Source organism: Drosophila sulfurigaster, chromosome 3 (assembly GCF_023558435.1).
Source record: "Drosophila sulfurigaster albostrigata strain 15112-1811.04 chromosome 3, ASM2355843v2, whole genome shotgun sequence".
Lineage (NCBI taxonomy): Eukaryota > Metazoa > Arthropoda > Insecta > Diptera > Drosophilidae > Drosophila > Drosophila sulfurigaster.
Window position 1 is genome coordinate 4,754,307 of NC_084883.1, and position 16,831 is coordinate 4,771,137.

The window sequence follows — 16,831 nt, forward strand, 5'->3', positions numbered from 1 at the left end:
CGGCATTTTCATTCAGAGCCGCTCGCTCGCTCTGACAGCGTGCGTGCATGTGTGTGTGTACGACTGAGTGCGACGGTGTCTGTGTGTATCTGTGAGAGCGTGCCTGTGGGTTGCGCTTCACATTTAACTTTAGCGGTGATTCTGTTTTCGACTTTTGGTTAGCGCTCTTTGCATTGGTATGAGTTGGCTCTCTTTCCACTGTTTCGCTCTCGCGCTCTCTCTGTCGTACGCTCTCTTATTGGCGGGGTGGTGGATTTCGTGGTGAGTTTCAGCGAAGTTCATCATTTCAAATTTAACAGAGCAATAACATTTAGTATTTGTTTGGACTTTGTCGTTAGCGGTTCGTTCTCCCGTTCGCTCGTTCGTTCGTTGTGTTTTTTGCGGTTTGCTTTTGAACAAAATACAAATAAAATTACACAAAAAAATATATTTATAATAATACTACATACTAAATGTAACATGTAATAGCAAAACGGTTTCTTACGAAACTCTTGTTTATAACACGCGTTGAAACAAAATTACAAATATATTCTCTATAGAAAACAAAAAACAAAAATAAAATACAAATTGTTAAACACACAACAAGTGCAATTTAATAATACAAAAAATACAACACAAACAACAAAGTGCAAATGCTGCATTGTAGCTGAACAAGTTTATAATAGATATATTATAGCGATTTCGATTCATTTGTTTTTGGGGGAAAACTAGAGAAAATAGTTTTCTTCTGAGCGTGTGCAGCAAGTCGCCGCATGCGGCATGCTTTAAAATAGCAACAAGCCAAGCCAACATAAAATATAAAAATACAACAACAAAAAAGAAATTACAAAACGAAGACAAAAAAATGTGTAAATAAAAACGCACATGAATCCAAACATTTCACAGTGAAAGCAAACACACCACCAACAACACACCTACACACGCACATTCACATACACACACACAGTCACACACTCGCAACGAGAACTATCAAACATCAACAACAACAGAGGCGACTTTTATCATCATCATCATCATCGACTGCGCTACGTAATCAACGGGGGCAGCGCCGTGAAGAAGAGCAAAATATAAAGAAAGAGCAACAACAGCAACAGCGACGACGACGACGTCAGACAAACGTCTACAGTGTGTCTGTCTCTCCCGTCTAGTCTATTATAACGCATGTCCTGCGGTCTGTGAGGAAAGAAGGAAGGAAGAGAGAGAGAGAGTGAGAGAGCGCACAAAATATAATATTGAATACTGCCTCACTGTCTGAATACTGCCTGAATGACTAACTGACAAACTGAATAATTGACTGATTCCGCGCTTAGTTTCGTGTCGGCTCGTCTCGTGTTGTTTCGTCTCGTTTTCTTCCCCATAAACAACACACCAAAAGCCCGCATCAAAAAGTGATTCCAGTTTATCAATTGTTTCCCAAGTGCTTTTCAATACAAATGCTGCTAAAAGTTACAGTGTTTACACAACCTTCCCCTCCCTATCTACACTATAAATAATACAACAAAAATAGTAAAAAGAGCAGCAAATAAAGAATTATTGTGTTTGTGACAAAATCAAGAATTTTGGATTATTAACAAAAAAGGCTTGCACATAAAAATAAACAAACAATCTCTGTAAATGGATTACAACTTTTATGGATTAGCAGCTGAATTGGCACATTACATAGATGCAAATGGTGAGTTGAGAAAATCTCGATGCGTTTTCCTTTCAAAAAAAAAGCTGGCAAACTCGTCGTAACTGAACTCTGATATTTTGAAAATAAAAAAAAAGAATAGGAGAAAACTAAGGGAAGAATTGTTCATTAATCATTAAGATGATGAGATTTCTTTACACAAATCAAATTTTGTAAAGAATTTTAATGTAAAAAAAGGGGAATTTTTTCAAGGTAATTAGAAAATAAACTTCGCCGAAAGGTATATGAGGAATAATGTTTAAAAACAATGCGAAATATTCAAAAATAATTTTCAACAATTTTTTTTTAGTAGAGAATTTTTTGATTCATGTCTAAAATAAGAAATGAGTTATTGTCTATAGGAATAATATGTTTTTTCTTTATCAAGATCTGATAAAATCTTCAGAAATTATCCAATTCAATTGTTTTCTTTATAATGATTGTGTAACTAGAATTTCGCACTTGTAAGACAATTCTATAAGCAATTCGAATGCAAATTAAGCTGTCGTCTTTCTTAAGATTTGTTTATACTGCTTCCATTTTGAGCTGTCAACCATTCCATCAATTGAACAGGCGTCCAACTAGAAAAACATTGCTACGCATTTCCCAATTTCCTATTTGTCCAGTCAGAGAGAAGAAAAATAGCAGAAATCAAAAGAAAATATTGAAAAATTGGCCAAGTGAAAAGTTATTTTGCGAGAAAAACAACATGAAGCCATTGCTGTGGATGCCAAGATACACACCATACACAAGCATCAAGCATCAAATGCTGAGATACAGATACAAAAATATACATAGATACAGATGCGAATACAATTATTTAGGCCCAAAATACACATGTTTATGTACATAAATTGGTAATACATTAATTATTGTCATGACAACTGACAGACGGCCAATTAAAGCGCATTCGTTGAAATGTAAATTTATTTTTATGAACACTCGCACGCACACACACGCACACACACACACACACACACATCCATTCGGACAAGAATCTTTTAGATACAAATTGCGTAGCTAGAGAAGTGAAATATTGAGCTTCATCTTGGCCATGTAATTGGCAAGCGACAATCGAATAAATTGCGATGCTTATTGACTTTTAAGTGGGATTTGATTTATAAAATGCCTTGTTGGGCATTACCCATTAAGATCGTCAAATAGTCTACGCTATAAAGTGGGATGTATATGTATGTGAATTCACTTCTCAATAAAGTGTAGTTGAAAAGCGAACACTTAACTAAATGCATTAATAATTGATTCGTTACTTTTTTAAGGAATTTACTTCTTTCAGAGAGCTTTAATTTAGTTTAGGTTTGTATTTTGCCTCTCGTTCGATAGTAATTCGAATTCACATTAACTATTAAAATACTCAATTAAGGTCTTTGCCATTTGGTTACGTTTAAGCCATAGATTAAATGTGGCAAACAATGAAAACGTAATATGATTCGATTGCTGGAGCAGGAGTCGATGTCAAATGCCGCACAATAAAAACCAAAAATTGATAGCCACGAATCCTGACCTTAATGATCCCAATGATAATGATGTTGCATGATGATGATGATGATGATGAACACGATTCCCTTCTAATTGTTTTCAATGGAAAGTGGAAAAAGGCGGCGCGTGTCGTTAGTTTTTCTGCTACGTGTTTTTCTGTGTACTATCTTCTGGTCGCGTCTATTTTTATTCATTTCACTTTATTACAGACTTCGCTGAACGTTCATCGTTTTTGTGTGTTTGTGTGTGTGTGTGTTGTTTTTTTTCTCAATTAGTCTTAAAAATGTGCCTGGTGCTCTGGTTTCTTTTTCGTTGCCTAATTCTAGGCGCCTAATGAGCCCGAAAGCCACATTAACCAGACCCACATTAGTTTGGCTCACTCGCAATTAATTTGCCTGTCGCATTGAGGAGTTGCCCCTCCTTCCTCACCTCCCTAGTAGTTAGTCATAATGCTGAAGCTCCTCTTACCAAGAGTAGGGTCTGGGCCTCTATATAAAGATCTTTTTCCAACACGACAGGCGACCTGTCTGCGACGTTTTTCTTTTCGTTGTTTTTTTGCACATTAAATTATTTGCTATTTCTCTTTTGCTACAATTTCTAGGTACTAAAAAAAAACGAAAGAAAGAGGGAAAAAAGTTACTTGTTTCCTATGGCGTTGTTTCTTGTTTGTTTTATGGTACATTAAAGTTGGCAAAATGGCAAATTTTAATGCCATTTTATGCAAATAGATATGTGTTTATGTGTTATGTGTGCGTTTGAATCGCTCTAGGCGCACATTCCAAAGTGTTTGCTAGTCGCTTCTTCTCGCATTGCATTGACAAACTACCGATTTTAATGGACTCGCCCTTTCTGCCATACACAAATAATGATTGTTGGCTCACTATGACGGTTACTTTTAGTTGTTGTGTGTTCAGTGTCGTGTTTCGATGTCTAATTGTGTCTTGCTATAAATGTATATCAACTTTGATTGGCGAGTAGAGTGAGAAACTGACGTTTCTCACACGTTTGGCACTTGCTATAAATTTTATAGCAACTCAGATAAGCAGCAAACGTCATTCATGAATGTGTATCAAACTATAATTAAGATTATAGCATGTTTGAGACTTGCTATAAATTTATGGCAACTCAATTAACACTTTCTGAAGCTTACAAAAGGCATACTTAGAGCAATTAAATGAAAGAGAGCATTTTTAAGTTTGCTATAAAATTTATAGCAACTGCTAAACTCATCATTACGATGAAGAAAATGGCATTATGAAGATCATCAGGTCGGATTTGTGACAATTAAAAAAAAGAGAGCTTGCTATAAACTTTATAGCAACTTTTAAAATCATCATGCAGATGGAGAAAATTGCTTAAAAGCTCTTAAGACGTCATTTAAACAATTAAGTGCAGCAATTTCCTAGTCTCCCTGACATTCAATTGACCCCCAATGTGACTCAAAACACTTAAACACCTGGCTGTGGGTCAACACAGGTTCAATGTAACTAGGGGCAATCAATAAGTCCATTTTATAGTTTGTATATCACGGCAGCAGCATCCCATGACTGACAGCCTGACTGGGTCATGAGTCATGAGTAGAGCAGCGTAGTGTGGTAATAGCTGTTGTACAGGTCCTCTCTCTCCTCTCTCTGCTCTCGCCTTGAACCAGCCATGCTGAACTACCCTTAAAAGAAGAAGAAAAAGACCAGCCAGATGATGAAGAAGAAGAAGAGCAAGAAGAAGAGGCGAAGCAGCAAGACAATTGCATATCGCATCAAACAGGTTCCCTTTTCATTGTGTCCAATGTGTCGTTATCTTGTCAGTTGGCTGAGTTGCTTTCGGGCTCTGTGCGTTTCCTGTGACTACCTGTGTGAATGTCTGTGTGTGTGTGTGTGAATACGAACGTGTGAGTGTGAGTGCGAGTTCGAGTTCAGTTCTTTCTCTGTCTGGACATTCATTGTGCAGCATGCGAGGCTGTAGCTCTTTTTTATTTTATATCTCTCGCTGGAAAACCAGAGCGATTGCAGATACAATAAGTATACACTATATATGTGCATATGTGTGTAAGTGTGTGTGGCATTAATTAGCAAAGTCGCTTGCCATAAAAGCGGCGCTCGAAACGAGTTTCAATGAAACGCTTTCACATTGCTCAATCCACATGCAACTGCAACAGCAGCGAAGCTGTCAACACTTTCGCATTACTTTCCACGCTTTTCTACAATTTAACACTCTTTCAATTTAGTGCAAAATTAATGCACCATATATAAAGTTATACGCCCTTCTCCTCCTCCTCCTCCTCCTTCTCCCTTCATTTCGGCCCCTTTGAGAAGCTAATGACCTCAGCAAAAAGCTGAACATTTAAACCAGATTCAAATGAATCATACTTAAAACGTTGATAAATGAATTAATTATAATTTTTTGTTAGCATTTGACAAATTCAAAACAAGATTCAAGGTCATCAACTGTCATACTCTGTTATACGCATACGTATACTAAAGTTCATCTACTCGTATATAACACTTTTTTTTTTAGAGCTCCGAAATTAATATAATAAATGAGACACGCGCAAATAATGAGAACACAAAAAAAAACTGAGATTAATGGCAGTATTTTTTCGGCAAGAAAAAAATAAAGAAACTAAGATTTTCCCTTAAAAATAGAGATATATTTTGTTGTTAGTAAGTCTTGAAGGTCAGCAATATATAAACGATATATTGATTATGCATTGCTTGAACTAGAATCTCAATCTATAACAAGATTTTTAGTGTTTTATACACGACATAATGAATATATTGAAACTTCGATTTTCTGCTAATGCGTTAATCATTTTTAAGGTGACATAAATTTTGGTATTTCTTGTTAATCTCGTGTTATATTTGCTGCTTTTTTTATTGATATTTTTCGCATCTCTAACACCTTCCTTTACTATTTGTTGTCGGTGACGTTGCTCTTATTTGTGTGTGATTGCTTCGGTTCTGATTGAAAAGCAACATATCAAAAGGTGTCCAACATCAGTTGAATCCATTACCATTTGGTCAAGCAATTTGTGTTATCTTTTCTACTTGAAATGAAACCAGTTTAATTTGCAATTCAATTTGCGTTTGCAAATTTTGAGAGAGACACATATGTAAATCGTCTTCGATATGTGCCCATGGCGAAAGGCATTGATTAAAACATGTCAGTCTTCAATTAGATATTTGAGTTTGCCAAAATAACTTACGAATATTTCATAGAACTTTCCAAAAGGTCAGATACGATGTCGTATGCAAATCAAATTGGTAATAAATGCAAATCGATAATGAGTATGAAGAAAAACGAGCCGAAAAAAAACGCCGCGAAACCGGAAAAGGAAATGATTCAAGCGCAGTCTTTTATTTTATTTTATTTTGTTTCCAACTCAAATATTATTGATATTTATATTTATTATTCAATGGTTTTTAAAGCCTCAAGGTTGCTGCCAATTTGCTTATGACAATGTTTGTTTTTGTATCTCTAAAACATAACGCTACTTTATGCCACAGTTTGTTGTTTCTATTTCCATTGCTTTCGCATAATTTGTGTCAGTGCGCCAGACGCTGGGCGAAGAACTTGAATAAATAAATATATTCGCCTGTCTTTCAGTGGCAACATTAATGTTTTTCAATTTTTTTTGGGCTCTCAAGATATTTCAATTAGTTGTGTGTAACTCAAATACCCTGTAATGAAAGAAACAATAATGCATAAATTAGTTGTTACATTTGTATTCGTTTTTATGATGTAACGAAAGATAATGCCATCAATCTGTGTCTAAAAATAGTTGGCTAATTGATGTGGTTACAAAGTATTTTCTAGTTGAGCACACTTCCAAAACATTCTTATTTCATTATGTCTTAATTCCTCCAGTGCTAATCCAAACGCGTGCCCTGTCACAAATTTTCTAGCAATTAAGTGCTTTTTTCATTTAATGAAAAGCTGAAAATTGCGCCAAACATTGCCATAAATCTGTTTTGGAAAGAGATTTGCTTTTTTGTCTTTTGAGAGAAGAAAAAACGAGCGGAGGGAATATTAGGTAATGGATCTGGCAACATAAGTTGCCCATTAAAAAGCTTATATGTTATGATACCCTGAGCATCATCATGACAAAAATGAGGAAGAATTATTATTATTTGAAGAAATATGAATTTATCTTAAAGAATTTTTTGAAAGATAAAGATTTTTTGAAGTAAGTTTAATATAAGAAATACTCAGTATATTTATATATTTAGTGGTATTTGTATGAACATATTTTATAAAGTTTAATATGAGAAGTACTCAGTATATTTATATACTTAATAGTATTTTTATTCTTAGGCAAACAATTTTTAAAAATAATTATAAACATTGTATATTTATTCTTAGCAAAGAAATTTATTAAAGATATATATATATATATAAACATATTTTATAAAGGAAGTTGGATATAAAATATATTCAGTATATTCTTGTACTTAGTAGAATTTTTATTCTTAGGGAAGACTTTTTTTTTAAATAAAATAGTCAGTATATTTTTCATACTTTGTACTATTTATTCTTAGGGTATTAAAGCTTCGGACTGACAAACAGACATGATTTGTTTCTTGGCTTGTTTTGACAGTTAATTGGTTGGGGCAAAGCATTTATTAATGTAGTCATAAGGAAAGGACTTACATGCAAATGATTTTATGATTTTGCGGCATATTATTATCATAAGCATAAGTCCACTGAGAATTCACAGCAGTGGTCAATCAATAAAAATTAATTAACAGCAATAAAAGTAAATGCGCAATATTGAAAAATAATAGCCATAGTTTGATGAGGGTAAATTTTTGGGAGAGTTGTTTGTGTAATTTCACCTGCTGACGAGTTTTTCACTTTTGCGACTACCTGTTAAGCTGTGTTCGATATGTGTCAATCGAATGGCACAATTTTTCATGTTTAACCAAATCAGCAAAGTTCAGAAGAAACCCAAAAAACCAAAATATAAAAAACCAAGACAACAAATTCGCGGAAAAGTAAAGCGCAACCAGTTTGGCTTGGTTTGATTTTTTTCTTTCGTTTTTTCGTACCTTCTTTTTATGTGTTTATAACGAGACAGAGAGAGAGAGAGAGAGAGATAGACCCACACAGAGAAGAAATAACCGTTAAGTTGTCAGTCGAATGCCCCATGGACAATACCCACTTGTAAATAAATATATGTACATATTTATATATAGTTGTCTGCGGGTTTTTTCGCTCGATTTTTTAAGTTTTTTGGGCACGTGTGTTTGCACTCAGTCATCGGGCGAAGAAGCTGCAAACAAAAACAAAAGTTCCCTTACCAAAAACAGCAATAAAAAACAAAAAACAAAAAAAAAAGAAAGAAATGAAACGAGGTCAACAGTGTTTTGGGCTGCTTCTGAGGAATGTCGAGTGGCTTTTTGACAGAACTTTCCTGCAGCTGAAGCTATAGTCGAAGCTTTTGTATTCGCATTCGATCAAACTTCAAAAACACTCGTCCGTCATAATGGTCGAGGCCTAGAGTTGCTGCAACAGTTGACATGTTTCATTTGTTTACCTGCCAGATGGCCAGCTGGTAACCCAAGCAAATGACAGACAGCTCCGCATTTGAGCGACTAGACAATACCCAATAAAAAATGTAAGAGGTTTTAAATATTTAGATCAAATTAGTTAGGGAAAATAAAGCTTGTTGAACTAAAAATAAAATTTCTTTGCAATGATCTTTGTGAAGTATCTAAAAGTTGATTACGAAAAACAAAAAAGAATTGAATTAAAAAAAATTGTTTTGAATTATCTAAAAAATGCGTATGATTTAAAAAAAATCAAAATAAATTAAAGGAAATATATGAAAGCTTCTTTTTTATCTAAAGATTTTAACAGTATTTAGAAACTTTATTTTTGTAGGAAAAGTTTTAAAAGCTAAAATTTTATTTCAAAAGAGAAATGAAAATGCTTCAAATAAATTCCCAATAATCTGAAAAGTTCTTAAGAAGATGAGATAAGATAAGTTAGATAATTCTTATAAAATTAAGAAAAACTTAGAAAAGTTTTTTTTTTATATTATTTTATCTTTTATCTAAGAAACTAAAGAGTTTTTAGAAATTGCAAAAATTATATTTCTGAATAACCAGACACATTGATCTTCCTCTACAAAAATGTTATAGCCTAGAACTCTCTTTAGAGGGGCATGTCATATATAGCATATATGACATCTTCTATATAATATGTAACACATGTTTGTATATGGTTTTGGTCCACAAAAACCCAACAGGAAGTCAATCTCAATGACAGTCATTAGTGTATGAGCATAAAAGCCTTTTTCTTTCTGTTTTTTTTTGTGTTGTTGTGGTGTTCACTTTTCTCGATGTGTTTTTCTACTGAGAAACATTAGCTTGAATTCTCTGTTTCACTCGCTTTGCTGCCCCAACACGATGTATCTCTCTCTCTTTCTCTTTTTGCCTCTCTTTCGCTCTGTCTGTGTGTTCTTTTGGGTGGCCCTGTGCATTATTATTAGATTACTTTGCCTGAGGCGAAGCAAAGCGTTTCGCTGTCTGTGTGTTTGGTGTCCATGTGACACATGTCGCAGTTGTGTTTTGTTTATGGGAATATGCCACATGTGTGCAATACTCTCACACACACACACACACGCTCGCACACACACAGTTAGAGTCAGAGTTAGACCGAGCGTGGCTCCCTTGCATACCCTGACAAGATGTTAGCAAATGGAAATCACGCGGCGTTTCCACTACGTGCATAAAAATAACAGCAGGAAATTAAAAGGATCCATGTGTGTACATATGTCAGTCAGTCTCTCTCCCTGTATATGTGTGTGTGTGAGTGTGTCTATGCATATTGTACGCATATTAATGGGCCTTGCTTAGCTGGACAAGCCTAGCGAGCGGAAATTTAATTGTTTTTTTCCTCTTTTTTTTTGCCCCAGCTATGGGACGATGTTTGTCCTGGAGACCCTTTCCGCTGTACTTAGCTCAATGTGCTTACACTCGATTGTTGTTGCTTTTAGGTTGTTAGTAAAGTTTATAGCATTTCGGATTACTTGGATACCTTCAGTCCTTTAGTCGACAATCGCGTGCCAGCCATTGACATACTTGTGAATACTTCTGAGTAGTTCAATTATTAAAAAGAAGTTCAATAGAAACCAAACACGAGTCTATGAATGACAAATGAAATACCCAAGGAATAAAGTTATTTATTTGATGGTATTTGGAGCAACAACGTGTGAAAATTGTGCTTATCCTTAGTTGAATATGTTAGTTTAGTGTACATATTAATTTATTTATTTAAGCTATTATTGGTTTGCATCTTTAAAAATTGATTTTAAAATTAAAATTTAAGTAAAAAAGAGAATAATTTAACTTTGTTTTTACCGCCCAATAAATAATTGAAATAAAATATTCTCATTTGAATAGCTCAATTCTTAACTGAATATTTAGTATTTGTAATCTAAAAAATAACTAAATTCTTTAACGATCCTTTGCATTTATTTTTTAAAGTATTGTCAATTCTTTACTGAACATTCTGTGCTTAAACTCTTAAAAATAATTTATTTAACGATCATTAGGAATATTTCGCCTTTATTTTTAATTGGACTATCTCATTATTCAAAATTTCTCATGCTAAGCTTCAACTCGAACATATTTCAAGATGGCTGTGATTTGCACCGCCTTTCTATCTAATCCTCAAAGCGTAACGTAAGCTGATCGGTTCATTACGTAGTGTTGTCATTACGCTGTAATACAACTTCCATTCTCGACGCTTGAAGCTTTAAGCTTGGCGTTGCTCGCACGCATTACACGCGTAACAAATTGCTGACTAACAACAACAACAATGTGAATTTCACAACAGAAGCGCTGACAAATTACACACGCAAAAAATAAACGAATAAGAACTTTTACATGCTGAGGTAATTACGCGTCGACCGAATGAGAGAGTGAGACAGAGATAGCGAGTGCGCAAGTAAGTGAGAGAAACAGAGATGGCGATATAGAAAGGCAAAGACGTTTGCGTCTGCGTCTTGTGTGCTGCCTTTTACACTTGCCTTTTGCTTTTGCAGCTCAACTTCAAAAGGTAAAAATGCGCAAAAAAGCAACAACAATAACAAAGCAACAACAAAAAAACAAGACACGCAAAGCTATAAAAATGCCTTAAATGTCGTTTATATATCACATTCGAGTGTGTGCGTGTATGTATTTCATTTCTATGTGTGTGTGTGTGTGTGTGTTTAAACTGGCTGCGTCTTCTGCTGCGGCGCGGCCTCTGGGCAAGATTTTTGTAGACAACAAAGTAAAAGAAACAACAACAACAGCAATAACAATAACGAAAAACGCAAAGAACAACCTGTTTTTTCTCATTGAACGAGATACGAGAGCGACAGGTTTTTAAGTGTTTTTTTTTTCGTGTTCTTGATGCCTTTTTTTCTTAATGCGGGCCAAAATCTCAGCAATGTGCTTGCCCTCCACTCCCACCAGTTGTTTGCCTGACTTACTCACAAAAGCCCTTGCTCTCTTGCATTGCCCCTCTCTCTCACTCTCTCTACCTCTTTTCGTACTCTCTTTGAAAGCTTAGAGACAGTCTGTTTTGTTGTTGTTGTTGCTGCGTTGCTTTTCGATTTTGTTCTAAGCTGGCTGCGCAAGCGAGATGGCTATATAACATGCCAACTGCGATGCGCTAAGCTCAGCCTTGCTATATCTCGATCTCACTCACACGCATACGCACACACATACACACACAAGCAGACGCTGCCATTTGGCTTGTGTTGCCAAACCTGTTTTGGCGCTTTGAACAAAATAAATCTGTTCGAAAACTTTTGCTTATTAACTCGACTACTCGTTGTTGTTGTTGTTGTGGTTGTTGTTGCCGGCATTTGCCGCTTGCTGCGACTCGCCTTTAAGTTCAACTGTCAAATGTGAATTCAGATGAATCACCTGCTTGAGTGTCTCACAAATGACTCAACTGCAATCCCCTTGATAGGGTCAACTTGGACCATGACCATGACCAAAAAAAGAGAAATAATAAAAAAGAGCTGCTGCATTAACTGGTCGCTGTTGAATTTATCTCATTTGAAGAAAGAAACTTTCACTAATTAAATGTCTTCAATTAGAGGCGCATTACGCTTGTGTGTCACTGTAATTAAACATTGGAATCACATTACTATAAAGTGAGACAACACTTAACTAAATTGACAATTAGATCTATGATTGTTAATGATTTCTGTTAATAGTATACTCTATTTAAACAGAGCAGAGAGATTTAGACATTATATTATAGCAGAAAAAGAGAGAGAAGGAAATATAATACTTGATTATAGTTTGCATCAATCAGTTTTATGATGAAAGCAATATATTTGATGACATCTCATCTTGTTGATCGTTAGATAATTACATTGTATACTTAATGAATGTATTTTGCAGGATTTGCATTCTAGAATGAAAAAAGGTTATCAGTTTTATTATTCAAGATCATTCAATATCATTTTTTTTATAATGAGGTGATTTTAAAATTTCAGAAACATTTATAAAACAGATTCTTAAGTGTTCCCTTAAAAATATATTCCTGAATTTTTAATATCATTTTTGAGAACTAGAATGATTTTTGAGAATAAAACCGTTCCTTTAGTTTTCCCCTATTTACATCTAAAAATATATGTATTTTTAAATGTTGTTCTCCAATATTTCTTAGACTGCAAGTCTTTCACACCTTTCCGCTTCTCGCAACTTCCTTGTGCCCAATGTTATCAATAAAATATTTTTCAAGGCACTTACAACGTACATACATAAATATTTGTTGTCGTTGTCGCTTCGTTTTGTGTTGTTTGAGTTGTGGAAAAAAACTGTATAGACGAATGTGTAAACAAATGATTGTAAAAATATTTAGATAAGTGCGACAAGTGTACTCGTCCAAGTTCAATGCATACTATATAGATATATACATAAAATTCCTCAATATACTGGAATCCAATACATAGCAAAGTTTGTTTTGATTCGGTAAATAGGGAAATAAAATTGATTAGTCGACAATTTGATTGATTGACAATCATTAAGTGTATAGGTTAACCTACTATGATATTGGGAATGGGATAAGATCTATCTATTGCCACAACTCATTTCTCTTCTCATTTTTTTCCCTGAGAACTACAAAAACCAAGTGTTAACCGTGACCAGTTGACATTTCCAAGAATGGCTTTGACTTTAACTTTAACTATGACTTTGATTAATTAAAAGTGGCCAACAAAATTATGGTCTATGCATATGATAATAAATTTTCGCGAATTTTTTTTATCACAACACTGCAATCTGAGAGAACGCAGAGAACTGGTTCATTTCTTCTTCTTCTTTTTAGATGACGGCGAGATATTAAAATCCCAAAACTCGTGTTGGTCTCTTTAAGCTCAACTTGGGACTAGAATTAAATACATATAATATAAATTTCTTGGACTCAAGTGTCGAAATTAATTAAGTTTCTGTAGTGTTCTTTTTATTTTTTGTGTTTGGGTATTCGGTTCAAGGCAAGGCGAAAATTTGCAATTAAATGAAAATGAAAATTTCATGAGCGCTTTCGAGGCGAAGTGCGTTGAACTTGTCTGTGATTATTTTTTTGTGTTTTATTTGTTGCGCTAAAAAGTGTACAACGAGTTTGCCAAGCTTTGGGAAATCAAGAAAGTTTTAATATGTGGGTAACAAATCTTCATATTGCAGCATTCGATTATTAAAGGCACTCGAAGAACGCCATAAAAATGTATTTTGAACGCAAACAAGTGCGTAAAAAATACTAAAAACGTCTACACAAAAAATACCAAACAGATAAGAAGAGATTCCTTAAATAAGGTCGCATCTCTTTTTGTTTGCACCGACAGCAAATAAGGAGAAAAAGGATATATCCAAAGATATCGGAAGAGAGAAGAGAGGAGAGTATTCGGACAACAGAAAGTGTCCGTGTTATTTGAGAGACAGTCTAAGGAAAAACAGCAGCACAACGGCGACCATCGGCTACCCAATGATGAAACGACGCTGGTCGAACAATGGCGGCTTCCTGCGCATACAGGAGGAATCCTCCTCGGAGGTGACCTCCTCGAGCAACGGTCTAGTCCTGCCATCGGGCATCAACATGTCGCCCTCGTCCCTCGACTCCCACGACTATGGCGAGCAGGAGCTTTGGCTGTGCGGCGCCGATGCCACCAGCGTCTATGGCAACGTCAACGGCAACACATTGGGGCATGGCAATGCCCAGCAGCCGAGCGTCATTGCTGTCGCCATGCACGGCTGCTCCAGCACCCTGCCCGCCCAGACAACCATCATCCCCATCAACAACAACAACAACAACAATAATACGAATAACAATAACAATAACAACAGTAATGGCTCGATGAATGGATATGTGGCAGGTGCCACAAATCTGGGCAATGGGCATATGGTGGGCAGCCTGGTGAATGGCATGCAACAGCTGCAACAGAATGGTCACAGTCTGATCAATTCCACAACCCCCACCCCTCTGCACATGCAACAGAATGGCCTCAATGGGGCAGCAGCAGGTGGCATGGGCGGTGTCGTTGGCATGAGCCTCAATGCTCTCCACCACACGAATGGCAATTCGAATGGACTCGGTCCAGGCGGAGGACTCGGTGGCAACAACAACAATGGCACCACCACCACCAACAACAACAACAACAATAACAACAGCATGGGCGGACCAATGGGCATGGGCATGCAACACACGCCGCGCAGTGATTCAGCAAATTCCATTTCATCAGGTTAGTGGGTTACACTCCATCAATAGCACTTTCCCCATATATTCCTTTTTTTTTTTTGGTTGGTTGAGCGATAAAGTTAAGATATTCACAATACTAATTTCGAAGTTAAGTTTTTCGAAGTAATATTACTTCTTCAAAATCTAAGTTAAGTATTCCTCAAATTACTTTTTACAATTCTAAGTTAAGTATTCTTAAAATATGGTATCTAAAACAAAAAGATAATATTTTCGAAGATATTAAGAAATTTACAGAACTTTTTCTTTTATTTCTACAATATTCACGAAAATAACGTTACACATTTGGAAACTTTGATTAAAGATGAAATACTACTAAAAGTCATTTGTTGAAAAAAAGAAAATCTTTGTGATATACAAGTGATATTTTTTATATTTGTTGTTGGTTGGTTGAGCGATAAAGTTAAGATACGCAAAATAAAAATTTGAAAATTAAATATTTCAAAGTACTATTCTTAAAAGATCTTATACAAAAAGATAATATTTTCGATGATATTAAGAAATTTACAGAACTTTTTCTTTTATTTCTAAAATTTTCACAAAACTTTGCTCATTTGTAAGCTTTGATTAAATATGAAATAGTACTAAAAGTCATAAAAGATTTGTCAGATAAAAAAACTCTTTAGCGTTAAAAGCAAATTACACAATAAAAAAGAATAAAGCTTCTTAAAGATCTTATAAATGCAATCTACAAAATATAACATTATAATTCCTTGTAAAGGGAATTACTGTAATATTAAATTTTCTATTTCCATATAGAAAACTTTCATTCAAGATCAGTTAAGTATACCATATATATATGAAAGATTATGTTTTAAGTTTTTCCTATATACACACTAAATCTTTCATTATTTTTATCGAAATATCTAGTCATGGAACTGTATACATATACATATATAAAAAGTATTAAGTCTGTGCTATAAACACCCAAACTATGCATCATTATTCTTATCTAAATATCCAGTCATGGATCAATATTTGGGTATTTCATTTTAATATTCAAAGGCAGTTAAACATTTTGTTTATTGATTTTGAGTGGAGATGCATATCTAGCGTTATTGGAGCCTGAGTTACGATCGTAACTTTTCATTTATACCGCTGGCTGGCTGCATTCTACACTTAATTATTTATTTTTGCTGTGCATCAACTGGGCTGGTGGCACGCCCCCTGCTGCTGCTAATGTACATTGGCACTAATTAAATTTTATTGCGCGCTTTTTATGATGCACTTTTTACGAGTTGCACGTTGGGAGCGGGAAACGAGGGAGAAAGGGAGCGAACAGCACTTTAAGAGGACCATGCAGCAATCAACAGCCTGCATTTATTGTTGCGTTCGTTGTTGTGCGGACTTTATCAGGCAACGTCATGGAAGGTTGCATTCCACTCTCACACACACACACACACACACACACACATACGCAGAGGCTGAAAGCAATGTGCAGCCATAAGGGCGGGTGTGCTGTAACTTGAACCTACCTCAAGCTGTTCTATATTTAGTGAGCTCCCCCTTCAGAATCGGGTAAATTGACAAAGAAGACAACAACTGCATCACCGTGCAGAGAATGTCTCGTGAGTTTTGTTGTGTTTGTGTTTTGTTGTCCCTCGTGCGGTTCGCTTCGGTGCTGCAACTCGATGACGTCACCGAGTTCAGGCTGCTGCCTAAACTGACCTTCAGCTGGTCAGATGACCTCGTATATTCATCGTAGCAACTGGAAACCAGGTCACAATGCATTCGCCAGGCCAATTTGCATGTGACCCAATTGTCTCTCCGATGTTCTGGCTGCTCGATGTCAGGGACGCAGGATACAAATACAGGGCTGCTGTGACCGGAAATCGATAGATGCTCTGACACAGTTTTTAACCATGTCCCTGATCCGAGGACATTGCCAGAGTTGTGTCATGGTCAGGTCAT

The 16,831-nt window shown here is 35.6% G+C and overlaps 1 protein-coding gene across 4 annotated transcripts in view; it reads left to right on the top strand.

The window, feature by feature from the left end:
* The first annotated feature begins 304 nt into the window (after positions 1–304).
* LOC133842196 (ecdysone receptor) overlaps positions 305–16,831 on the top strand; it is a 56,087-nt gene continuing 39,560 nt past the window's right edge. The window contains exons 1-2 of one of the 4 annotated variants that reach the window (XM_062275201.1): positions 305–1,672; positions 13,855–14,906. In XM_062275201.1, coding sequence (XP_062131185.1) covers positions 14,153–14,906 — 754 coding nt within the window. In that variant the 5' untranslated portion in view covers positions 305–1,672; positions 13,855–14,152. The remainder of the gene's footprint in view (positions 1,673–13,854; positions 14,907–16,831) is intronic. The other 3 variants (XM_062275203.1, XM_062275202.1, XM_062275204.1) reach the window with 3 other exon arrangements.